We start from the raw sequence: 27,991 nt of genomic DNA on the forward strand, positions 1-27,991 counted from the left end.
AAGGGCAACTACTTGAACGACAGGATTACAGGCCTTATGCATAACATAAAAAATTTAAAAGACATATTTGGGGATCGGCTGTTCAACGACGGTTGCGAAAAAAAAATAAAATGAAATATCTTATGGTAAACCTGCCTGCAGAAGAATTATTAAAGAAATCATCAAAACTACACTTGAGGACATGTTAAATCCACCAGATTCAATTTACAATGTAACCTAGCTGTCACTCCGTGTCAACAAACTCTATCAACTCCTCTTACAATATTTGTTTTAGTCAAACTCTCAGGTTATCCATGACTTTTGAACCTTTTGTATCTTAAACTTCTTTGTGATTCTAATATTTTGCTTCAATTATATATTCATTCTCTTATACTTAATTTTAGAGTTAAAATGCATTTTAACTTCTGTGCTTTAGTTTAAAGTTACGTTAAAATTATTTTCTATGCTTTTTGTTTAAGGCATTTCACTATGCCTTTGTATTTAATAGTGTAAATATTTTCATATTTTAATTTATTCTTTATATGTCACTTATACTTGTTGCTAATGTAATTTTTTGTGTTTTATGTGTTTTATGTATGTTTTGTCTGTAGAATGTTGTAGGGCGGATCGAGGTATAAATAAACAATATCTTAAGGTAAGTCAAAATTCGATAAGTGCCTGTATTCGTTCAAAAAATAGGCGCTACTTAAGCTTCGTCGTATAATTTTGATTATTTACAGCAGTCTTCTCCAAAGTGCGGTACGCGTACCCCCAGGGGTACGGGAACAGTTTAGCGGGGTACGCGTTCTTATGCGAAATATCTTGCAACAAACGAAAATTACAAAAAAATTTATTTGGAAACAAAGCTATCCATAAAAATTTACGATTAAGTATTTTTCTATTGGCTATTTATTGCAGAGTTAACAGTTAATAATGAGTGGTGTCAACAGCCAGTTGTGATATTTAACTTTTGTGCTATTTTTTTATAGTAAAAAATACATTCATTTTCTTATTAGTGATACACAGCGTTACGAAAAATTTAGAAAGGGTGCATAAAAGTTTGGGAAACACTGATTTACAGAAACGTAAGAGCAGCAGCAAGGCAATATTTATTTTCAATTATCTAAAAACTCTTAAACGTATAAAATTGTTTATTTTAACAAAAGTCACATCTAAAAGTATAAAAAATCACACGATAAATGAAGGGACGGTAACATGATAAGAGGGTGAGAAGGATAACATATAGTGTATATACATGAATAATTTTTTCCTAGCATAAATCAAAAAAATATGTCACATAAAAATATAAAACATCAATATTTTCACGAACTGTTTTTTTTTTTATCACTGTTTGAGAGGGCAGTTATCTCTTCGCGTTAGGCGCAGAGTCACTTCTTTTGGTCGAAGTATGCCTTGTCCACGGTTGTACTCCAAAGGTATCTAAAAATTAATTTAAATTATTAGTAAGTTGCTCATCTGCTGAAAATAACTAAAAATTTAAACTATACCCTCGATTAATTTATTACAATTAGAGAAGTTCAATTTTAATTCATTAATATCTCGCTCAAATATCTCGCGAATTGCATTATATTTGCCATAAATAGAAAACTTGGCATTTTTAACTTAAGTGAATATAGTCCGTTTTTTAAGTGCAAATGTACAGTGCGCAAAAAAATAAACGGACGACCATGAATAACTTTTGATCTAATGATCAAAAGTTATTCATGGTCGAATCAATCTTAAAGGCTCGAGGATGTGACCTCAAATATGTTAATTAATAAGAGAAGACGATATTTTAAGTTACGAAATCAGACACAAAAACGTACTTCCTTTAAATTAATAACATACCTCTTTTTCGTCGGTTTTCTGACCCCCGAAATATCGAGGGTAGCTGCAATCGGAGAAATAGGGTCCCAATAGTTCGGTCAGGAGAGCGTTCTAAAGTTTGGACACTTTAATGCTAATTTTACTTTCTGCGTATTTCGCTATATCTCGAGAACTTTATAAGCGATTTGAAAAAAATATGCGCACAATTATAAAATTCGTTTCTCCAAAGATAATTCCATACACAAAATAACATTAAGTAAATATTTATTATTTTTTATTATTCTATTTAGTAAAGGTCGAAGAAATTTTGAGTTGAAAGGTGTGCAAATTTCTGCCTAATTTTAACGAACATAATTTTACATAGTAAAAAACAAAGTTTGAGCAAAATCGTTACATAATTCCTAAGAAATTAAATTTCAAAAAAGTTAGATATTTAAAATTCGATTTCGAACTATTCAACCGATTGTATGTAAAATTATGTTTTTTAAAATAATGCAAAAAATTTTATACCTCACAATTCAAAATATTTTTGACCTTAATTGACTAAAATAATTAAAAATAATAAATCGTTACTAAGAGCTATTTTTTGAATGGAATTATCTTTCGATAAACGAATTTTATAATTGTGAGAATTTTTTTTTTTTAATTCGAGTTAAAAATTCTCGAAATACACAAAAAACTTTATTTAACATTAAGGGGCCCAAACTTTGGAACGGTTTCCTGACCGAACTATTGGAATCATATTTCTCAGATTCCGATTACCTCCTATATTTCGGGAGTCAGAAATTCGAATCAGTCGAAAGAAAAGGAATGTTTATTCAGAGAAAGTACGTTTTTGTGTCTGAGTTCGTGACTTAAAACATCGTCTGCACTTATTAATTATCATATTTGTGGTCAACCCCCTCAATCCATTAGTTGACGCACTGCTAGAAATTTTTGATCACGTCAAACTATATATCATGAATATTTACCGCAACCTTACTCAGGTCCCAAGTTGTACCAAATTATGCTGCAAATTGTGGTGCTAATAGTGGTACTATGGTTGGACTAAGAGGGAAATACTGTTCAATTTAACACCTTATTGAGGTGGAAACAAATTAACATAATTATTATGATATTTGTTAATGATTCAATGGTTGTAAGTTGGACCAAATTTCTAAGAGTGCATCAGATTTTGATTTGATCGTTAATCTAGATGTTATAAGGAGATAATACCTTCGTTTCTGGACATGTTTCAACATGAAAGGTACTGATGACATAAGCTAAACAGATCTTGATTTCCAACAGCGCAAAACGCATTCCAACACAGTTTCTGGGTCCAGCACCAAAAGGTAAATAAGAATAAGGAACTATTTTATCTCTTTCTTCTGAACTGAACCTGGAGAAAAAAAAAGAGAGAAATGATTAATATCATAAAATCTTCACAAAAAGTCTTATAAAACAAATTTTGAAAATATTTGTGCGTTTTTATTCAATATAACCGAAGTTTTATTCACCAAATTTGGTTATTTTTCACGATAAATAGAAAAATTGCAATTTGTTTTGGGCTTACTTGGAGAGAGCTTCGCCTTATCTAAATTTTTAATCAGATTTTTATAACTTAAGTTTCATGATTTCCTAGACATGATTTTTGTATACTTAGTTTTTGCCATTTATATTGAATTATTTTTATTTTTACTTCCTTTTTTTCATTTCGTTATTTATCGGATTGTTACTCTTGGGTCATCGAGTACACATCAAAAATACAGTGAAATCCACCTCTATGTAGTGACCCTCCTATTTAAGACCAATTTGGTGGGGGGGGGGCACGGAATTTTTTAAGTGGAAGGAAAAAAGAAGAGAATTTTTTCCGTAGAAGGTTTTCTTTAACGAAATTTTTTTCCGTTGAAGAAAACATTTAAGAGAGACCATCAAAACCGCTTCCAGTGACCAAACAAGCATATGCACCAAATGCGGGAAAAAGTCAAATAAAGAAACACGAAAAAATATCAAAACAAAAGATTTAACAAAACAAATGTAAGTAGATTAAATTGTATTCCAAATATTTGTAGAGCTTCTTGACGATGCAGCCTCATGTTGCAGTCAGGGTGCACTAAGGACGATGCTATCAACGATTTACTTCAAGAGTTGAAAGTTAAAATATAAAAAAAAAAATTTAGAAAAAACAATCAAACCTCTTCTTATCGTTTAAAGCTAACTCATTTTTATGATATTAAATTAAATGCAAACTTAAATAAAAAACATAATTGTTTATTTATTTAAAATAGCCTTATCATTCATAATTGGTAAATTTGCTTTCACGCATAATTATATCAGTTAGGATAATTTTCATAGACGATACATTTTATTCATCAATCAACCTTTTCTTGATACCAACAGAAGTGGCATTTCCGTACCAAGAAAATGACACTGGCTAAAATTAAACTCTTTTGCGAAAAATCATGCGCCTTCGATAACAATTTTGAATTCAATGGACGATACCTGTAAGAATTACCCACCTCCATTCATTACCATTTTACTGTAGATCGGAGAGTGGTCACTCCCGAGAGGTTTTACTGTGATTAGTTATTTTATATTTAATTGTATATTTGAAAATTGTATATTTTAGAAACCTTTAGTTGACTCACTTATACTGCTTTAACTATTAATTTCAAAATATCAAATAAATTTTTAATATTTTAATATTTTGAGCCATCTTGGAAGGTAACCTTTGGAATTACATCGTTTGCCTTTCTAGACAGTTGGTAAAAATAATACATATTTAAAATTTGATACAAAAAACTTAATATATAATTGAAAACAATTCTTCACCTTTGAAGTTCCTTTTTTACAAAATGCTTCATTTGCCTTAATTAAAATACATAGTAGTTCATGCTCAGTTTTTTTAAAAATAATTTTACTCACCTTTCTGGATTGTAGCATTCAGGTTCGGGAAAAAGTTTTGGATCGTAGTGCATGGCATACACAGGAACGTTTATTAATGTACCTTTGGGAATAGTAATTCCCGTACCTTTCAAGTTGTATTCAACATCAGCTGTTCTGTCCAACCTGTTTTTAAAATACGATTTTTTTTTAATAAAAGAACATTGTTTGATTTTCATTATTTTACTAGAATATATTTTATCGACCTTTGTTTTTTGCAACAAATTCTATTAAAAGTGTAAATAATTACACTGGGGAACAAATGTTTTTTTCCCCTGTTACATGAGTTTTTTTTTTTTTTAAAGCAGCTCTTCGATACTTTTATATTTCTGATTTTGACTGTTCCTTTGAACAGGCCAGAATAAAAAAAGCACCCCTAGCCTCGAATGACGATATTTCCTGTGCAGTTTAATCCTGGTGATGTGCCCTATCTCCCCTAGAATTTTGCCCCAACAGTTCTGCAAATAATATACAAAGGTGTAGAAGGCTAGCTTCGATAGACATAATGTAAATCGGTCCTCCAAGTTTGGTGCTGTTCCTATATATGTAGGAAAAAACAACATTTAGAGGCACAGCAACGAAGGTTTTTGAAACATAGTGGTTGGGAGTAGAGGAGGTTTTTAAAAGTAGTGGTTTGTAGAGGAAGGTTTTTGTAACGTAGCGGTTTATAGTGGTTGGGAGGAGAGGGTGGTTTCCTCCCAACCACTATCGGAGTTTGGAGAAAAATGAAAAGTTCTCTCTTTTAATTTATTGTTGATTCGTTTTCCATTTTTGCTCTATTGTAAACAATATTGTAATTATTAAGCTGTTTCTCTGAGAATACATTTATATAAATAATATCTGCTAAAATATTTTGAGATTGCTTTAATCTGCATAATCTAACATTATTGATTTAATCTGTATAAAAGAATAAAATAGTGGTTGGTGGATGACAGCGTTTGCAATTATACATGTTTAACATACACGTTTAACTCCAACATACTAACATATCACGGAAAACTATCACCTCCGGGTGCGGTTAATTTTTGTGTTTTTCATCACTGCTAATTATGCGTAATCCATAAAATTACTTTTTATGATCATTTTTCCTTTTACTTAAATTTATTGCAAATGTAAATAATTATTTTTGTATTTCTTATGTACTATCCCTAATACCTAGAATATTACATAATATCATAGGGATCAAAATATTTCAAATAAAGTTAGGAAAACTTTCATAGTATTTTAACACACGCAACATGTCACTAAATGAAAAAATTATTTAAATTTTCTTTTTTTAGCTCGTGTTTTTGTTTTTCTTGCAGCTATGCATTAATTTAATTTTTTTTTTTTTTTTTTGAAGTTAGCTATACTTCTTATGCGACTTTCAACAAGGTTGCGTTAAACGTTTAACGATACTTTTTTATTGGCCGGGAAATCACGTGGTAGAATCCATTTTTCCCTCATTCATTTCCATATTGTTTTGGTTCTTACTAGCATAAAAATAATAAAAGTATTGTTTTTCTTTAAATATTTTTTTGGTTTGTTTTGATACACATATAATTTAATAGGGTAGTATTTTTTATTTTCAAATTTAGTGGATAACAATTGTAAAAAATGAGTGAAAACAATCCCACGGACAATGCGACGGATTTAAGGTTATATCAAGGTACGTCTCTTGTGAATATCAATTGATTGTTAGGTTTTCTCTTCTGAAATTACGTTATGATTCACATACATTATTAATACAAATACATTTTCCAGGGCGAGACGATGAGGCAACCACAAGCACTTCCACCGGTTCAAGAGGTCCACGAGGGAAAAATGCACAATATTACCGTGATTACAGAGCACGGAAGCGAACGGAGCAGGAAAAAGAGTCGTTGAATAGAACTAGTGATCCTTCTACGACTGCTGATTCTTCTACTATTAACGTCGCAGGTTGCGAAGTTTAACTTCTTTCGCGCGGAGGGACTCCACGCACTATTTTTTTTTTGAAACGTAGAGAGAGAATTAATTTTAAAATGCAAATCCGTTTTTTTCAAAATTTTTAATAAGATTTTGTTGCAATGTATATTATTAAAGAACATTCTGAAAAAAGGAAACATTTCAAATATATACCTTGTAAGCGGGGGGTGCAGTCGAAGTGTTTCAGAAATTACATTGTCCAAATACTTCATTTTCTGAATTGATTCATATGTAAGAACACCCTAAGAAGACACAAAACAAAATTCTTCATTAGGCTTATCTGCATTATTCTTATTATCGAAATTTTATTTTATTTCATAGTCGGCGTTGAACAGTCGTCCCAAATCTGAGTTTACGACTATCAACGACCCAACCCAAAAGACAATAGAACTCCTGGACACAAGCATTGGGACAAACTAGTCTTCATCGAGGACTGTTTGACGAAACTCACCCCACGTTTGCGTTACACGAAAGACTCTTGCTGCTAGCCCCACAAAAAAAGGGTTTCTTACCTAGAATCCTTCTACCACTAAGGATATTTTAAGTAAGCACTGTGATCGGTGCGAACCAGGAGCAAAATTCATACAAACCAACCACCGCTGGGATTCAAACCTGGGCCACCACTTTGGGAGGATCTATCCCCTGATCCACCGTGCACATCGGTTTATTTAAAATGAAAATTGAATTTAAAAAAACCGCTTAGAATTTTCCTTTTCGACAGAGTTGAGTTCGATCTGGTGAAAGCAATTTGATACTTTCGTTAAATTTAACCAACTATGAATTTTTAAAAATGAATTTTGCTGGACATGACTGTCCTAAAAGAAGGTCGTTTGGGCAGTTAAGAAAGTCAAGGACTCTTCCGTGTTGACATACAACCTCGCACGCACCCTGAGGCATCGTGGCTCGCATTATCAAAATTAAAGCAAAAATTACTTTTTAAGACTGTTTTTGGAAGACTCCGTCGTTATATGTAATGATTTTTTTTTGCGAATAATACGCTATTTTTATAACTACTGAGAGTTTGCAACTGTTATTCATGACTGTTAGATCAAGTTTAGTCTATCTAAAGCCAGAGCTGTCTAAGTTTATTTTGAAAATGGCGCAAAGCGTCAATATGGAGAAAAAGCCACAGTTTTGTGAAAATGAAAAGCGTTTGCGGTCTAATATTTTAATATTCAAAAATTTTCTCTAATGCTACAATACTTAGGCTCATGAAAATTTGCAAAAACTGAGAATAAGGCAGAGATTTTGATAATTTTCATCTAGGTAAAAAAATGTCGCCAAATAGGCGATTTTTAAATAAGTTTAATAACTTGTACAATATTTAAGTTATTTGTCTGTTCAAAACCCAGATACTTCTTCTCGGCAAGATTATATATAAAGTTTAAAATCCTCGCATTGCTTCAATTCTAAGGCGATTAAACTATGACTTTTTTTTTTTTAAATTTTCCTGTTCCTAGAGCTTTGAAAAACTGCGTTAAGACATTTCGTACAAATATTTAGCGAAATATAAATATAAAGCAAAATAGTCTAATCTCTGAAAAGGCGCTAAAAAACATAAGTGATAAGTTGCTAAAGAATGAAAAAATGCAAAACATTCTTAACCCACCATTCTGACGCAATATATCACAGTAATTTCTTATCGCCTTGTGGAATGAGTATGAAAATGTATATTTTTGTGAAACTCACGTTAGTTTGATTCAGCACTTCTTCGATTTCCTGAAAAAGCTTATCTTGCACACGCTGTTCAAGTGCTAAATGATACGTAGTAAATCCTAACGTCAACGCAGTGGTATGGTAACCAGCAATAAAGAACAGGGCACACTGAGCAATCAGCTCATTCATTCCTAAACCTGTAAAAGTTCATTTGTATTAAAGATCTTACAATAACAATTAGAAAATTGATTCAACTCAGCTCCTCAATTCATGAGAAGAAATAGTACTAGAACTATAAATTTTTTCTCAATTGATGAAAAGAACAAGTACTAGAGCTAGTATAATTTTTTTCTCAATAGATGAGAAGAACAAGTGCTAGAGCAAGTATAATTTTTTTCTTAATAGATGAGAAGAACTAGTGCTAGAACTAGTACAGATTTTTCTTAATAGATGAGAAGAACTAGTGCTAGAACTAGTATAGATTTTTCTTAATAGCTGAGAAGAATTGGTGCTAGAACTAGTATAGATTTTTTTTCTCAATAGGGGAGAAGAAACGCTAGATATTTTTTGGAACTAGTATACATTTTTTTTCAAGCAATAAAGTTATGTGATTCGTGGTTTTTTTTTGTAAGCAATTAAAAACTGTACATTTTTAAGAATTTTTGGATTTTTTAAAATTTAATATTATTGCAGTTTAGATTATTGAAAATTGATTTGGATGATGTTGAAAAGTTTTTAAATGTTTATTAGTTAAAAACAAAAGTGTTTATCTAATCTCTAAAAATAGACTAATATATGATACTAACTACCTTTCAAAATGTGTTGGTGCAAAAGGCAGTAGCATACTTTTCTAAAAAAAATGAATAAAGAATTTAAAATATCGCATACTTTTGTACCTCGAAATATGATTGGATGATTTCTTATGGCTTTGTTTTTAAAATATTTCGAAAAATAGAGTCAAACCGAATAGAGTCGAAGCTGTCGATAGAGTCTTTCTTCTTTCTTTCTTTCCTTTCTTTCTTTCTTATTTCTTTTTTTATCGTAAAAAGTTTTAGTTTTCCTTAACTCGCTCGTACTTTTTCTACTCAAAATTTTTTTAAAAAAATTTTTCGTTATTTATTTTTCTTCAAAAATTTTATTTGAAATATAATCTGCAGACGTTCTGATAATATGCAGCGCTACTGCGACTTATCACAGCAGCTGGAGTGTTTCTGTTACCAATCAGGTATCGTCTTCACAAATTTATTAGCCTATTAACCCTCGAACCATTAGGATTGAGTCCTAAAACATGAAAATCCGATCATAAGTTCAAAAGTTATTAAATGAGCAGTCTACTAGTGCTCAACTACACAGATTTTACACATTTGTTTGGTACTGAAAAATATGGTAATGAGCATGATACATGGGTACTGAAAATTAAAGAAATGTCAAACTTACTTTTTGTCGAAACATTTTTGAAGACTAAATTGTTGTTGGATTCGTCCCCATAATTTCGAATAATGTCTTCTGAACTATTTTCCGTGTCCTCTTCTTTTTCTATTTCATCAGCAGAATCCATTAATAATTGCAAAAAGTCATTCCGTTTCTAAAAAGAAATGAAAAAAATATATATATATTATTTTGACAAAAACTGACATAAATTGTCGAAATCTGTCATAAACCTGGGGCAAGCTTCTTTTTTGTCATTGGGGAGATTTTATGACATATTTTTATATACTACTATAATTATTAATCATAATCTATATCATTTATAAAAAATATAGTCAAAATTATTGAGACAATTTTTTGGTTTACTCTTAATACTTTAATCTCAAAATTGCTTGCTATATTTTAACTATTAATTATTATCATTATTATTAATTATTATTATTAATAATAATTATTATTATCACTATTGGTATAAATTATTATTATTATTAATTATTATTATTATTAATAATAATTATTATCAACCTAAATATTGATTTTCATTCTTTTATGTCACAATTTAGACAGATTTTTTTAATTAAAAAAACTTAAGTGTTCGCCAATAACTGTCTAATCTCAACTCATAAAATGTATTTTTGATTCTCAATTTTTGCTGTTATTACTTGTATGCAGGTATATTTTGTTACTTGCATTCAACATTAAAATAATTCAAGAGTATAATTGATTGATCACTTGTAATTTATGTATGTCTATTTATAATTACTTTATATTTACAATAGCTAATAATGATTCTTACACCAAAATTTTGGCTTTTTGATATTTGTCAAAAACCAAGTCAAGAAAGGTTTTTGACACGACGGTTAAAACCGGAGTTATTCCGAGAGGGGAGGGATTCAATGGGAAATTTTACTTGGGTCATTATCAAACATTCCTGATCGTTCAAGCGCGTTTTTTTTGCAAAAAAAATTTTTTAAATTAATTTGAGGACAAAAAATAGTTTTTTAAATAAAAAAAATACAATACACGAAAAGTTTTTTTTTTTAATTTTAAAATAATTTCAATTTTGAACAATTTAAAAAAATTAAGAATTGTTAAGATCTCTCTGTTAATGTTTCTAAAATACATGATTTTTCAGTTTGCATAACAACTTTAGATATACTGTTCGAAATATATTCGAAGTTTTTGATCCATCGATTTTCAGAATATCTATGATGTAAACTAAATTCAGGGGCGCGACAGCCCATGGAGGGCCAGTGCCTACTGTGCCCATCTCAGTTTTCTTGACCTTGGACTCTGGGGTGCAGGAGCAGATGTTCCGGTTAGGTGGTCAGCCGAACGCGAAACCCCCAGTGATTAGTTCCCAAGCATGCTTAGTACTCATTTATCGACCTACTGAAGGGTTGTTGTTGTTGTTGATTTACGTCGCACTAGAGCTGCACAATGGGCTATTGGCGACGGTCTGGGAAACATCCCTGAGGATGATCCGAAGACATGCCATCACAATTTTGATCCTCTGCAGAGGGGATGGCACCCCCGCTTCGGTAGCCCAACGACCTGCACGCGAAGTCGAGCACTTTACGGTAGCACAGTTTAACGAGGACCAATACCGCACACCCTCGGTCCCTACGCAGACTGATCCAAGTGGGTCACCCACCCGCACACTGACCGCAGCCAGTGATGCTTGACTTCGGTGATCTGATGAGAACCGTGTCTTAACGATCAGTCCACTGCGGGACCCTACTGAAGGGATGAAAGGGTGAGGCAACCTTGCCCGGTCCGAGGATCGAACCCAGGACCTGTGGCACAGGAGCGCGAAGCGCTACCACTCAGCCGACGGAAGTCGATCCATCATGTAGATTTAAATAAAAAAAATGTAAGAAACATTGTAACCCAACTGTAATTTATCGAATGGCAGCAATAAGAACAATTAGTCGACTTCCAGCTCTCGAGGGGTTAGGTTTCATCAACTTTATGTTTCCATGAGGCTAACTCTAACTCAAAATATTATTAGTTCCTTTTGTTTAAGTAGCGTTTTTGATGTTTTATTTCGTAAAAATTATGTATTATCTCATTTTATATAAAATAATAAATATTTTAAAATAAATAAATAAATATATAAATATAAAATAATAAATATTTTAAAATAAATAAATAAATATATAAATATAAAATAATAAATAAATATATAAAATAATAAATATCTTCAGCGTTTCAGGAGATTTCCGTATCGTGATCTGTAGCAGAATAGCAATCACAGAAAAGGACCAATTCGATAGATATAACACATAGTCACCCGCAGGTAAACATCTACTCATTTTTTTTTTTTTTTTAAACTTGCAAATTTAAAATCCATGAGGCACTTTGGCGATTGTAGTTGGCGAGACAGATCACGATACGGAAACATCCCCCAGCGTTTTAATAAGAAGAACAGTTAGGTACGAGTTGAATTTTTTTTAATCAATGTATTTTTTAAGCCACTGTATATACATACGTTCTTTTAAATTGTCTCATTCTTTTAAAAATCAAATTCGTTTAAAAACCAAACTCTTTTAAAATGGTTGAATTTAAAAGAGCTTTTTTTTTTTTTAATTTTAACAAACGTGAATGAATTTTCGCTTTATCTTTCATTTACAAAGCAATTTAAAGTGCAAACCATTGAAATTATTTTGCAAAATTTTGTCACTTACAAAAAAGTATCAATCATTGAATATTTTTTTTTCAAAAAAGTGAAAAATTTGTCCCAAAAAATATGCATTTCCAATCAGACTTAACTTAATCGTAATTAAACATGTTTTCAATTTTTGGTTATGTTTGCCTTTAACAGTGGAATTTGTTATAAATATTTTATTATTTTGTCAAAAATACTTGGTTATACTTACTTTTAATGTTACATTAGTTTTAATGTTATATTACCGTGGGCATGAGAAGCTGGTTTTGAGAAAGTAATTTGCAACTATGATTAAATGGTTGCAGAATATAAATGTTGAATAGAATTAAATTTATTTTTAAAGGTAAAACAAAGAGTAATTGTCTATGCATTGTCAAACAACTGAAATTGGCAATGTTAATGAAAACTGAAATCACCTGTCCTGTTTTCTTCCTCTCTTTGATGATTTGCAGAGTCGTCATCTTAAAAAATTGCATAGTATCTTTTGGAAATAGCGAGAATCCAATCCGTTTCATAATATTCGGAAACAAAACTGAAAAAAAATATATATCTTTGCCATACAAACGTTAAAAAAAATCGATGCATTCATACGGCAATAACGCAACAACTCCTAGAAGAGAGAAGGCCTCCGCACACGGATCAGGTGAGGAGTCCGACGTGACGCAATGTGCGCAGTGCGGGAATAATAAGAAAGATGTATCAATGTTTGAGCAACTAAACAGTGCAGTGGTGGAAATACGAAATATGTTAGTACGTTCGGACTGCTAAAGGATTGGAGTTCTCGTTTGTGGCAACCCGTGCGGAGACCTTGTCTCTTTTAGGAGGTATTGAATATTGCCACTCTCCGAAAAAAAACATAAAAAAGTCATTGTCGAAAAAATAATTAATAAAAGTCCAAATTGTTTTTTTAGTTCAATAGTTAAAAATAATAGCTTGATAACAGATTAAAAAAAACAAAAAAACAAATCGTTTAGTAAGAAACAATTATAAACAATATGTAAAAAAAGCAAGGAAAAATCCAATGAAATACTTTTGTTCTAATTATCCTAATTTACACGCACTAAAAACCGATATTAATGATTCAATAACTATCATCTATATTATAGAATCAAGCAAAAAGTATACTTTCTTAAAATTATCAAATAAATACACCTTCTTTTCGATAGATATGGTTTTTGATCAGCAAAAAATATGCTAAGAATTAGAATGATTGCAAACTTTTACTTTCTGTTACATGCAGTATAAAAAATTTCATTTTATTTTATTTATTTATTTGGCAAATAACTAATCACGTGGCCACAAAATAATAACATATTGTAGTTCAAAGCCTAGAAGTCAATAAGCTAGTTTAATTAATATGTCATAGAAGATTTAACCTACAGATCAATTTAGTTAAAAAGTATTATGTTTATATAGATTTAAATAATATTTTTTTAATTATTTATGTCACGGTTCTTGAGTACTTTTTTAAAGAAAAGGGAATCCAGGCTCCTGCATATAAAGTGGAAAATGTCGCCAATCCACTTGTCTGGTGCATTCACATTGTCAGACAATTTTCATCTAATTTAGAAATAAATGTATATTATGTGTCATATAGACGCCCGGTGGCTGAGCGGTAGCGTTTCGCGATGTCGTGCCACGGGTCCCTGGTTCGATCCTCGGGCCGGGCAAGGTTGAGTCAGCCTTTCATCCCTTCAGTGGGTCGATAAATGAGTACCAAGCATGCTTGGGAACTAAACACGGGGGGGGGGTTCCACGTTCGGCTGACCACCTGACCGGAAAATCTGCTCCTGCATCACAGAGCCCAAGGTCAAGAGAACTGAGATGGGCACAGTAGGCCTTGGCCCTCTAGGACTGTCGCGCCGCTGAGTTTAGTTTTAGGTGTCATATAAGGAATTGGTAAACAATTAATGACAAAATAATAACAACAGATGAGACAGAAAAATTTTAATTACAAAAATTATGCTTTTGAAAATTCAGCTGAAACATTTATTACGTACTGCAGAACTTCTTTTTAAGACTTTAAATGTAAATAAATTTTTCTAATATTGTTTTTTTTTAAAGTAAATTTTATTTTGAATTCTTATTTCTTTCCTCCCATGACCAGTGCACGTTACTTAAAGTTCAGTTACACAAACTTCAATTTCTATATTTAAAGCTAGTTTAGATTTAAACTAACGAAGTAATATTTAATTTTAAAAAAATCCATAAGTTTTAGTAACAAAACAATAAGTTTTAGTAACATTCATAGTACTAACGTTATTATGTTACTATATTGAATATTGTAATATGTTTTAGCAACATTATTATAATATTTAACATAGTTATGGAATAGCATGTTACTAATTTAAGTTTACTAGTAATTTAATAACGTACATACTAAAAGAAGTATAATGAATATTATAAAATATGTATATTTACAGAAAAGAAGAACAGAAAATCCCATATCCTGGTTGAATATCGATCTAGCTTTTTGGATGAATATATTATCTGGATCGTTGTGAGAGTCAATTTTTGTGGAAAAGGCAGAACTTGCAATAATATCCATAGTATACGCCCCATAAAACCTAAAAGTACGTGGAGGAAAAAATAAATATAAATATGTAAAAAAAAAAATAATTTAAAAGAATAAGAATAAATTAAAATTAAGCACATATTCAAACAAAAAATTCAATAAATATAAATTTTATAATAAAATAAAGTTTAAAAACGATAGTAAAAAATTTCCTGATCAGTCTATAAAAATATATACTATCAAAAACACTTCACGAAAAGTCTTTGTACTGTTTCAGAAATATTTTTAATCTCCTAAAAACATACAATTTCTACTTTTTTACAGCTTTTTTTTATTGCTTAGAAAAAGAGCTGTGATGGCTCAGGGGATAGAGCATTCGCCTTCCAATGAGGAGAAACGGATTCGAATCCCAGTGATGGCTGGTCGATACCACACATGCCGACCAAAGTGCTGACGTAAGATATCCTCAGTGGTAGACAGATCATGGGTTAGAGTCTTATTGCAGTCCGACTAACCGTGGGAGGGCATCGTGACCTTCCTTTCCTTGAAACGCAATTGTTATTTAGTTCCATCAAAAAGTCTTCCACGAAGGGAAATTTCTCCCAATACTTGATCCAGGAGTTCCATTGTCTTCTGGATTGGGTTCAAAATTACAAGGCTACGAAGTTGAACATTAGCTGTCGTAAACCCAAAAATTGTATTGGCTATTCAACGATAGTTATAATTATAATATTGCTTATAAAAAGAGATAAACAAATTTTGCTTATAAATTCATATTCCGAAAAAGTGAGTTAATTAAACTACTTACTTTAAAACATCGACTGGTGATTTCGAATCGGCGGATTTTGTGTAACTTTGAATGAGTGTTTTGGCACAGTCTTGAAAGATGTTCAGAACCTGAATGGCAAATGATTTGTCACTAAACTTGTTTTTCAGATTTTAACAGAAATATAATTTTTAAACTAAAGAGAAAGAATACAAAACTAAAGGCAATTGATCACCTTACCATGTACAGAGCGGAAAACTTTTTTTGAATACATTTTCATATAATGATCTGGATCTAGGACTCAATCTTAATGGTGTGAGGACGTGACCTCAAATAAATTTGCTAATTATTTAGTGCAGAAGATATTTTGAGCTACGATCCCAATATTTCGTTGGTTAAAAATAGTCACAATAGTTTGGTCAGAAGAGTGGTCCAAATTTTGGACCAATTAATGAAAATTTTATTTTTTGCTCATTTCATCATCTCAAGAACTTTTTAAAGGGATTGGCACGCAATTATAAAATTTGTTTATACAGAAACAATGCCATGTAAAAAATATTTTTTCAATAAATAATTATAATTTTTATAAATTTAATTTTAATAACAGTTGAACAAATTTTGAATTGTAAGGTGTACAATTTTTCCATCATTTTAAAAAACATAATTTTATATTGCAAAATACAAACTTCGAGCGAAATCGGTCACATAGCTACTGAAAAATTAAATATATATACATATTAAAATCGAATTTTTAAAATTCGATTTCTTGGGAACTATTCGATAGATTTCGCTCAATTTCGTATTTTAACCTTCTTTAAATTGATGTGAAAATTTTAATACCTTACAATTCAAATTTTTTTTCAACAATTATTAAATAAAATAATAAATATTTACTAAAAGTTATTTTTTGCATGTAATTGTATTTGAATAAATGAAATTTATAATTGTATTTTAAACAGTTCTCGAAATCTGGCGAAATACACGAAAGACGTAAGGCGTTTTAGGCTAATTCATTGTTATAATCAAGATAATACTTTTTAAAACGAGTTCCTAATGCCAAATAAAATTACTAAGGGCCGGGATAGCCTGGTTGGTAGGGCTGGGCGCATCTCCAAGAGATTTTGGGTTCTACCCCCGCCGGCCGAAGACTCCCCGTGGAGTAAATGGTTACTGGTGCATGTTAAATCTGTCGGGTCACAAAGTCCTCCATGTTCCCATAACAAGTCAATACCTCTTTGGGTACGGATCCAGGAGTTTCCTTGCTTCCTGGGTTGGGTTCCAAATTACAAGGCTACGGAGGTGAACCTTTAGTAGTCGTAAACCCAAAAAATTGGGTCCGCTGTTCTATGACGGTAATAATTAAAAGAAAAAATTATTAGAGCCGTGATGGCTCAGGGGAGCTCATTTACCTTCCAATGAGGTGAACTGGGTTCAAATCCCAGCGACGGCTGGTCGATACGAATTCCGCACCAAACTACGGTGCCAACGTAAAATATCCTCAGTGGTAGACGGATCGTGGATTAGAGTGCCCTTGCCGTCAGGCTAAGTTAGTTAAAAAGCTATGGAGCTGAACATTAGCTGTCAAACACCCAAAAATTGGATCGGCTGTTCAACGACGGTAATAAAAATAAAATTACTCAGTGAGGTTTTAATGTTAGTAAACTAATAAATACCGTTGCAATGATTGCATTTAATCGCGTAATGCACAGTATTAACTACCTACCCTCTTAAGTTTTCCCGTAGAAAATGTGGGTGAAACAATAGCTCGAACTCTCTTCCAATCTTCGCTTTGCAAAGCAGTCATCATCTTATTCAGTACGTCATCCCCCATGTCCATATACTAAAATAGAAATTTCATTAATTCTTTTAAAGAATTCCAGAGTAATTTTCTTTTGCCTGTTTTTCTTTGAAATAGACTAGACAGATTTTCATTAACATAAATAGAATGTAGGTCATTTAGAAAGCAATGTATTTTAAAAACTATGCATTCCCAGGGCCGGATAAAGAGGGGGCTGTAGTCCCAGTTTCCGAAATCTTTTAGAGTCTACTAAAGTTCATGTAAGTTTCTGAATGTCTAATTTATTTCTATTGTTTCTAAGAAATTATTAGATATGAAGTATAATGTTTTATAATTTTTCTTTGGAATCAGTAAAAAAGCTAATTAATTTTTAGCTGTAAAATTCAGGGGCAAAAATTACACTTAGTCATGTTATTTCCTTCTGCCCCACCCAATTTTATCAATTATCTTCTTTTGATTTAGTCACAAGTGCTTGGTTTTCCTAACTAATTTTTTGTGACCATATACAAAGTAGCTACAATTTCCTAGGGGTTTTGGTAGGCAAATGTGTAAAAAACTTTCTAAGAAAAGAATATGTTGCTTTCGATTTTTAAAATTTGTTTGTTTGCTGTTTAAATATGGTATTTTGTTCTTACTATTACTTAATATTTATAATTTCATACGGAGGGTATTTTCAACGTAGAAACTTAATCGAATCAAACGTTAATATTTGATGTTTTAAAAATGTTAATGTTCTTGTAGAAAAGAATTACTTTTTGTGAAACAAATTAAACTAGAATTGAATTTCATAAAAAGATATAATATTTCTGAATATAGGTAAGTTTTGGATAATTTGGTATAGGTTTGGCTCCAAGTTGCACATTAGCCTCAGGCCCCATCATACTTTAATCCAACCCTGGGTATATCTTAAAACATGGGCAAAAATGTTAATTAAGAAAAAAGGAAAAATTATTGAGCATTTTAGAGCAATTTATAAAAGTCTCAATTTTCAAGTTTAAATTACTTTCAAATTTAAATTATTTCTTAGTTTTTTCAAAACGTCAGGATTATATCTCAAAAACTTCTTCTGGCTCAATGCACTTTAAGAGTTATATTAACAACTAGGAGGCTTCGCCCCCTGCTCGCTGGCGCTCACCAACCCCCGGAACTGCTTTCGCAGTTCATTTCGGATTGCTTCGCAATCCAATGCTCGCTTTGCTCGCTCATTGGATACGTTCTTAACGTCTAGTTTTTGTATACTTTTTTGAATACTGAAGTTCCGAAAACTTTTCACTGTAGAAAATTCTAAACCTGTACATTTCAATATTAATTTGAAATTGCAAGCAGTTCACATATTTTTCTTAATCACACTATTCTAAATTTCAGTTGTTGAGAAAAGTAACTGTTGTAAGTTTTGTTTTAAAGTCTTTCCCACCAGAGGGCTAAAGCCATGTGTTTTAAAACAATATGAAATAGTAGTCTGCCGCTGAACGCCGGATGTAAAGCATCGGCTTCGATAAAGATAATTTTGTATTTTTAATTCTCTGAAGGGCGCCACCTTAATAATATGGAATTTGTAAAATAAATGTATATATTTTTGATTGTTGAAGAAGCATATCATTTTGTGTTTTCATCAGTGTTCAGAAGCAGAACAACTATAAGTTTTTTATTTTATCACAAAAATATAAAATGTATAAAAAACAAAGAAAAGAGTAAGAAAATGAGTATAGTCATAGAAAAAGTTAAAATCATAATATAATATTTGTCAGTTAAAATAAAACTTTTTGTTTAAGTCATTGCTAACAATTCAAATTTCTCCGAGGCAATAAATAAATTAAGGTAATATTGTTAAGTTGAAATACAATATTTTTAGTTTTCATGTCAACAATACAATTCAATTTTTCACAAAAACGATTGCTTCCATTGTTAAGTTCAATGCCAACAATTCAAATTTTTCTGAGGCAATTCTTAACCTCTAAATATTTTTTTTATGTACACATTTCTAAATGTCAGTATTCAACCACAAAACAACTTAAAGTCCTCAAATTTAGCATGAAGTTGTAAAATGTAATGAAAGAGGGTCATAGCAATAATGAAAGTAGAAGTTAAGTTAGTACTGTAAAATTAAAACAATATTTTTAATCAATGAGCCAAGTTCTTCAAGAAGCAGTTGTAGAAGTAGGTTGTTTATTTAAATCTTTTTATAGAATTTCTTTAAGAGCACAATTGTTAATTTGGGCATTTGGCGATACAACACTTTTAGAATTGAAGGATTTGTTACGTCTCATAAGGTATCATAATTTTGATCTAGTTGCGCTTCTATGTCATTTTGATTTATGTTGCTAAGTTAACTTTCAAAATATTCTATGGCTGGCAACAGCATTTTTATTTTTTAAGTTGTTTATTTTTATTTCTCTTAGAATTCGTTATTTTTTTAGCGAAATGTTTTTTAACCTAACAGAATTCTTTGCCGACTGTTTTCTCTATGAATGAAGAAAATAAAGTAAATATTTAACTGTTGTGAAAAGAATCTTATTTAGTTGTACAAAGTACTTCAGCCAAAATTTGGGAGCCACGTAAGAGAATTATATATATTAGATCAGAAACACATCATTAAAAGGCAGAATGCTTTGGTGTTTTCAAAACAAAACAAACGTTGCCACCGGCGGAAAAGAAATACAGTCAAAATTTGGGAGCCACGTAAGAGAATTATATATAATAAATAATATAAAAACTTAATTTAAAAAAATATTGTCATAACAGAAAAAAATACTTTCCTGTACGTGAAATAAAAATGTTGAGTCAGTTATATTCTTATTTACAAAAAAAATCTACTATAAATTATTTTCGCTTTAAATGAAGTTTTAAGAAAATATACCAACGAGACAAAAAATTTTCTTCACAAGAAATGATTTTACAAGAAAATGTACAGATGAGGACAAAAAAAATTTCTTTGCATAAATTAACTTTTTAGAAAATTTTCAGACGAGGACAAAAATTACTTCGCTTAAAATGATCTTTTCAATTAATGTACCAATGAAGACAAAATAAATTTATTTTAAATTTTCTTTTTAAAGAAAATGTACCAAGGAGGACAGCACATTTACTTCCCATGAAGTGAACTTTTGTTAAAATGAACCGAGAATAAAAAATAAAAAAAATTCAGCATGAAATGAACTTTTGAGAAAATGCACAGACCAGGACAAGAAATTTCCTAAAAATGAGAGTCAAAGAAAATGTACGAAAAGGACAAAAAAATTTCCTCAGATAAGATGGTTTCTTAAGGAAATGTACGATAGAGGACAAAGAAAATTCTTGAATACTTACTCTACGATTTGTGAATGTTGGAAAGTCTTTAATCAAAATATCCCTCAAAAGTTCCGGCTCAGCAACCATCAAGCATGGCTTTGTCGCTTCATAGAATCTAAAATATTAAAAGCATATTTCTTGAACGTACATTTTAATTTAGTTTTTTGAAAATGAAGGATGTAAAAATTTTATAATCAACTACTTTTTGCAATCAGTTGGTGTGCTAGTAATAAAAATTATAGTTCTTGAAAAGGGACAATTTGCTATTGGATTATCAATATTGAAACGAATATTTATTTTTAGTTTACTATGTAACTAATCCTTGATTGGGTCTTAATGTAATCTTGCTACCGTTAGTCATTTTATAACCATCGTAGGACAGCCGATCCAATTTTTTTAGGTTTACGACTACTAATGTTCAACTCCGTAATTTTTGTATATATATTCCTTGTATATACCTTGTTATTTTTGTAAGTATATTCCTTGTAATTCCTCGAATATACCTTGTAATTTTTGCAAGTATATTCCCTGTAACTCCTTGTATTCTTTGTAAGTATATTTCTTGTAACTCCTTGTATATACCTTGTTATTTTTGCAAGTATACTCCTTGTAATTCCTTGTATATGTCTTGTAATTTTTGTATGTATATTCTTTGTTTGAAAGTCTGTTGAGCTGTTGGTTTATTTTACAAATGTCCTGATTGACTCTTGAAAAATAACACTCCCTAAATAACATTTTATTTATTATAGAAATTTCGCATTCTTGTTCTCAAGAATTATAAATATACGACTTTCTTTTAAATTTGATAATTTAGAAATTTTTCGACTGATTTTCGTATTTTTTCAATTAAAATAACTAAAATGTGTAAAAATGTGCAAACTTTACAATTCAAAATTATTTCGGCTATTAAATAAAATAACAAATTGTTATTAAAACATTTTTTTGCATGATATTATCTTTGGATGAACGAAATTAATAATTGAGAGCAAAAATATCTCGATCAACTTAAAAAGTTCCCGAGGTATGGCGAATTATGTAAAAAGTAAAATTAGCATGAAGGGGGGGTTCAAACTTTCGACCTCTCTCCTAGTTAAACCAGGGCTGCCAACTTTCTACGCTTTTTGTAAAATTTTATTCTAATGGCAGCTATGTTTATGTTTAAATGTTTTTTTTTCTCATTTAAACTTATTTTCAACACGCAAATGATTTAAAAGTTCATATGCGAAGCCACTTTGTACCAGCTCTTTTGCGGTGAGGCTTTTAACATTTTGGCAAAATTACCGAAAATTCTGAAAGCTTTGGTTTCTAATTATTTACCTCTCTATAAAATATTTTGCAAAAAGCTTAGTAGCTGGCAGATCTGTCTAAACTATTAGTACTTTATTTTCCAGCTTGACCGCTACTCTTGGTGAGGAATCCAAATCCATCGAAAAATAAATATGTTTACGTGCAGAGGAAGTACGTTTTTAAGTCTAATTTCGTAATTTAAAATATCATCTGCACTTATTGGTTAGATTAAACAGATTTCAAAGAATAGCGATAATATTGAAAAAATTTTAAACTTCTGCATTAAAAAGCAAAATTTTTTTTTAATTTTTTTTTTGAAAAACTATAAGCAGACTCATGATAATAACATATTTATAATGACATATAAATTATATATAATAACCAAGAGTAGCGGTCAAACTGGAAAATAAAGTCCTAATAGTTTAGCCAGATCTGCCAACTAATACGCTTTTTGCAAAATATTTTATAGAGTGGTAAATAATTAAAAACCAAAGCTTTCAGAATTTTTAGTAATTTTGCCGCCATATTGAGGTGGTAGCTAAAACGAGGAATTATCGGTATTAACTCCTTGTTAAAAGTTTACATCACTTTCTCAATTTTAAAATTTAGTTCGAACTTTGTAATACTTACCCATAGATTTTGCCTAAAGTTTTGTATCGTTCCGCATCCAAGTCTTCTAGATTCTAGAAAGAAATAACAAAGAAACAACATTAATGTATGATAAAAAATTTTATATCATACATTAAGAAGGGTTGTAGAAAGGAACAGTGAACCCCCTCTAATCCCAAATGTTCATATCTTTGTAGTTTTTTATTGATAGTAAAAAAGTTTTTTTTATTGCAAAATTTGCTTATTTCAGTATTTTTAGCACAGAAAATATTTTTTGTTCTTTCAGACTTAGGTAATTAGTAAAAATTCTGTATAAAATTTCTTGCTGCTGTATTAATCCAGACGTATTTGACACGAAATACAAAATTCGAAGTTCCTTACCCCAAATCGATCATTCAATGGTTTCTGGCTTCTGGTTCGTTAAAAGAAATGAAAAAAAATGAAGTCAAGTTTAATAAGAAGAACAAGATTTTAATGGAAAACAATAGCACTATGACACTTAAACATTCCGGGATTATTTCCGATATGATCGTTGAAGTTTCAAGCAAATTATCAGTCTAATAATATCGAATCGAATGTTGAGTTTCAGTTTTAGGCGCCATCTGTAGATTTTACGATTTTACTTACATTCAAATGAACTTCAACTATAATTACCAGCCTAGAATTCACTTGATTAGTTATTCTTTACCGCTTTGGCAGCAGTTTAGATTTAAAAGAACAATTTAACAAGCTCTTAATAACTGTTATTTAATTTAGCGTTAAATTATATCATGAATATAAATTAAATGGGGAAAACAACTTTGAAGTGGTTACAATTTAGAGAATTTTAAGCCAAATACTGTTCGACACAAAAACTTTCTATAACACTGCGATATATTTTATATACATTTTTTTTAAAAAAAAGTAGTAGGCTCCACACCCTGTTCGCTCCGCTCACAGATCCCCGTATTTACTTCTTCCTATGTATCAGTGTTTTTCTCCTTAAACGTTAACATTTTCCACAAAAACACAGAAAGTTTTGTTTTCAAAATACAATCATTATAGCTTTATGTAAGAGCATTTTGTCAATAGTACGTTAATCGTAACGGAATAGACAATTACTTAGATTTGAAAAATAATCATTCGTTCTTGAAAAAAATTAACTTGAAGATTACAAATTGTGGGACTCAGTAAGAAGAAATAAATAAGAAGTAATTTTACTCGTTGACGAGACTTATAACAGTTCAAAAGGGGGACGGTTTTTATCGCTATAAATTAACCTTTTTATAATCCTAATACATACAATACATTGAAGTTTTCAAATGTAATTTTGAGAAATATATTGGAAATCTGATCTTTACTGGTAAAATACATTCGAAGAAAAACGAACTAATTACTGTTTAAATTTTTTCGTTTTTTAGCAGTACCTTTTGAGGTATCCGACTAGTTTCGACAACTATTTTTAAATATTAATATAAAATTTAAAAAAAACTTGTTTATTGTTTTAGTACGGTTCAAATGTCATAAAACTAGCAAAAATATTATCATTATTTTCTATTTATATGACCATTTTTAGATAAAAATAAGGCTTTTTTTTTTGCATTTACCTTAAAACACTGTAAACACATTTCGATCTCCTAAAACAAAACAAAAGCATTTGAGGATTTTATTTAGCAGACTATCAGCTATGTTTTAAGCTACTATCTTCCAAGCAAGTGTATATACTACTGAATTGGGGATCAATGTAGTTAAAAAAGCAAATTTTTAAACATTTTAACACTTGCCTTATCAAAAAAAAAAAAAAAAAAAAAATTTCATAAAAAATGAAATTCTAGTTTTTCCTCTTAATCTGTAAATCAAAACATGTGTGCTATATTCATACACATGAAATAGTGTAGACAATTATTTAAATAACAACATTTAAGGTGGTGTCAAATGTGAAAAAAAATCTGATTCTGAGATAAACGCAGTTGATTTTCCGTTGATAAAATTTATTAGAGGAGTGAACAATAGTAATAGTTGTCAAATTTGTGAGACAAAAAAAAAAATTCTTATGAAGAAGTTATGCATTTTTTTTCCTGCAACGTAGGTGCACTAACGGGTTAAAAATAAAACCTGATTTATTTAGCTGTCTCGATTACACGAAAAGTTATTTTTCTCCGGTCTGCCTTAAAAAAATATATAAGAAATTTCAGAATGGTTGATGCATACGGCCATTGATGAAATTTGAAACAAAAATATCTAGTCATTTAATCTTTTTCAGATTTGAGACAAAACAAAAATAATTTTTTAGTACTTAATGCATTTTTTTTTTTTTTTTTTGTTTTCTCAGTCGTCCCAAAAAAGGGACGAACTAACGAGATAAAAGTTGAAACCATTACTGAACTTACATTCTGAAAATTGTCCTTGAGTGATCCAATGAAGGGATACGGTTTTACGTACGGGACATTTCTTTCCTCCCAAAAAGTGTGATTTCTGGTTGCGAATCTGAAATAGAATTTGTGATTTAATATCTTTTTATGATAAGGTACAAAACACCATTTAAGACGCTAAACAATTAATTTAACAAGATAATTTAAAATTTAAGATAATTTAAAATTTAAGTACAGATTTTTTTTTGTTTTTTCAACGCAAGATAAATATCTGATTTTTTAGACACAATAGTTGCCTTAACATTTCTTTCCGTACTGCATTATTGCTGTAAAGAGTTCAAACATAGATTGCATAATAGGAACAGCATGCTGTATAGATCCAGGCATGCTTTATAGACATTGCTGCATAGATCCAGTAAGCTGTATAGATCTAGGGTCAAACTACTTTTTAGTAGATAGGTTTAACTCTGTTTGTACAATCGTGAAAAATCATTAATAAGAAAGGTAGTTTACAACTCAAGCAAAAAATAATATTGTTACTAGATGTCAAACATTATAAGCTGTAAAATAATGTTTACTTGGGAACGTTTAATGCATAGAAATTGAAAAACAAATGATGTAAAAAGCACTCTACACCATCTCCAATCCTCTTTTTAATAAACATAATTAATAACATACAGCAATAAATTGATATTTGGATAAATTTAAAACAACGTGAAAAGAACACAAACAATGCCACAAAACCAAAACATTAATATGATTTTATTTTTGCTTTTTTTTCCCACTTTATTTTAACTCCAATTGCATACCCTTTCTTTTTCAGAAACCGGTTATTTTTTTAAATATTAATTAATTTCATAATTTTAAAACGCGTTTAAAGATGACTACAAGCAACTACTTTGGAATTTAGTAACTACTTCACACATTTAAGAAGACGAACTTTGCTGGAGAACTTAATTTATTCCTATATTCAAATTTATTTTGAATTAGAAATTGGCTTACAATAAATATAAAGAAATTTTCGTTTATGTTTACATGAGCTAGTTTGTAATTCCATAACATTTTTTTCGAATTCGTTCATTTAATATTTTAGGCCTTTTTCGACATTTAATTTAAGAAATGCAAAGTTGCAATTGTTTAATGCTCTTTTATTCCCTCTAAGAAATTAAGTACATCCTTTGAAATAACATCCATGTTTCAATAGTGTGCATTCGTATGGGAAAGTGTGACTGAGGTGATCCCATCAATTCATAATGACTAGTTTAAATATACGTGATTTTAAAAACGTAATTTCTGTTAATGCATTTTAATTGCAGCCATTGACGTACCCATCAAATTCGAAAAATTAGTTGCATTAAAATCATGTTTCTTTTTTGAGCTAACGTTAAAAGAAGTTGCCAGGAATAGCTACAAACTACTGCTTTTTTGTATCGCGCTAACACTCCTTTTTCAAAAATGTAGCACACTACGCTATAAACTACGAAAAAAAAGTAAAGACTACAGTAGTTTCACTACTTGTAATGCGCTATTTCCAACCACTGGTCACGATAGAGATAATACGAACCAGCTGTCTTTACTTTATTAAAAATAAAGATTGAATGGGCTTTAAACCAGCACTACTGGATGTATAACCCAAATGACAGTTCAATGCGCTGGGTTCTATGCCTGGTGGCTGTACCACGATGCCATTCGTAAACTAAATTTAATCGCACAATAGGGTTATTTTTAAAACATTAATAATGCACAATTACAATGTTGCCTCCCAAAGAGGTAAGCTAGTTTCGAATCCAAGCGATTGTTGGTCCATAGAAATTCCTCACCCGACTCGCACCGACCACAGTGCTGACGTAAAATATCCTCAGTGGTAGACGGGTCATAGGTTGGAGCCCCTTGCCGTCTGATTAACCGTAGGAAGTTTTCGTGGTTTTCCCCACCATCGCAAATGCGAGTTGGTTCCCACCAATAGTCCTCCACGAAGGCAAATTTTTCACAATACTTTATCCCTTGTCTTCTGGATTGTGTTCAAAATTACAAGACTACGGAATTGAACATTAATAGTCTTAAATTCAAAATTGAATTGGCTGTTTAATGTCAATTATAAAACACAATATATAATAATAAATATAAAATCTAAAATAGTTACACGAATATGTTTCTGCTACAACTAATTCTTTAACAGTTTTTTTTAAATAAGTAAAAGTTAAAATAAGAACACAGTTAGAAATATTGGAGAGTTAATTTTAAAAAAATATAAGTGTAAGTTAATTGAGATCTCAGTATAAGGAACTCAATTACGAACAAAAATAAAATTAAAAAAATTACTTTACCTATAAATAAAGTACACTAAAAATCCCAACGCGGCAGTTATAACATAGGTATTGAACAAAATATCCATTAAATCCATAGTTAGATGGTGTTGAAGGATTACGTTAAAATTTCATTCCATAAACACATTGAATTTCGCATATATAGTGGGTGAGAGAATCAAAACAAACCCGATTGCCACTAGAGAATGAGATTAGAGACGACAGTGCGATGACGCAATGGCTGAGGGGAAAAAATAAAAAAGATAATTGTAGATAAATTAAATATTCCTGTTGACCTAAGCATTGAAAAAAAAAAAAAAAAACTTCCATCTACTGTTTCAAAAAGCGCATTATCAAAACTACTTGTTATGTTTTTTTTATTCTATCCAGGATTTCCTTTCGATCTTTTTAATGATGATAAACAATTTCACTCTTACCATTAAACAATGCAATAATTTAAGTGGACTATTACACAGTAGAATATTTATTTATCATAAGCCTTATATGCATATATCATACCTTTCTTATCTATGGAATTTATAATAAGCTTATATATTTTATATGTAAGACTATCCCTCCGAAACAAAAATAGCTTTTCTAACTTTTAATTAGCACATGGTTATGTGCTAATTAAAAGTTATTTT

The 27,991-nt window shown here is 30.5% G+C and overlaps 1 protein-coding gene across 1 annotated transcript; it reads right to left on the reverse strand.

Moving 5' to 3' along the window:
• Nucleotides 1-1,112: 1,112 nt before the first annotated feature.
• Nucleotides 1,113-27,581, reverse strand: LOC107448086 (cytochrome P450 3A11). The gene is made up of 14 exons (XM_043046503.3): nucleotides 27,369-27,581; nucleotides 25,060-25,156; nucleotides 22,712-22,764; nucleotides 20,813-20,909; nucleotides 17,432-17,548; nucleotides 15,751-15,839; nucleotides 14,849-14,994; nucleotides 12,844-12,959; nucleotides 9,769-9,916; nucleotides 8,365-8,528; nucleotides 6,829-6,917; nucleotides 4,711-4,854; nucleotides 3,022-3,184; nucleotides 1,113-1,419 (listed from the first exon to the last, which is right to left on the reverse strand). The coding sequence occupies exons 1-14, from the start codon at nucleotides 27,443-27,445 to the stop codon at nucleotides 1,324-1,326; spliced, it is 1,596 nt and encodes a 531-aa protein (XP_042902437.2). The 5' UTR covers nucleotides 27,446-27,581; the 3' UTR covers nucleotides 1,113-1,323.
• Between the last annotated feature and the right edge of the window lie 410 nt (nucleotides 27,582-27,991).

Source organism: Parasteatoda tepidariorum, chromosome 10 (genome assembly GCF_982258835.1).
Source record: "Parasteatoda tepidariorum strain Cologne lab strain chromosome 10, Ptep-v5.0, whole genome shotgun sequence".
NCBI lineage: Eukaryota > Metazoa > Arthropoda > Arachnida > Araneae > Theridiidae > Parasteatoda > Parasteatoda tepidariorum.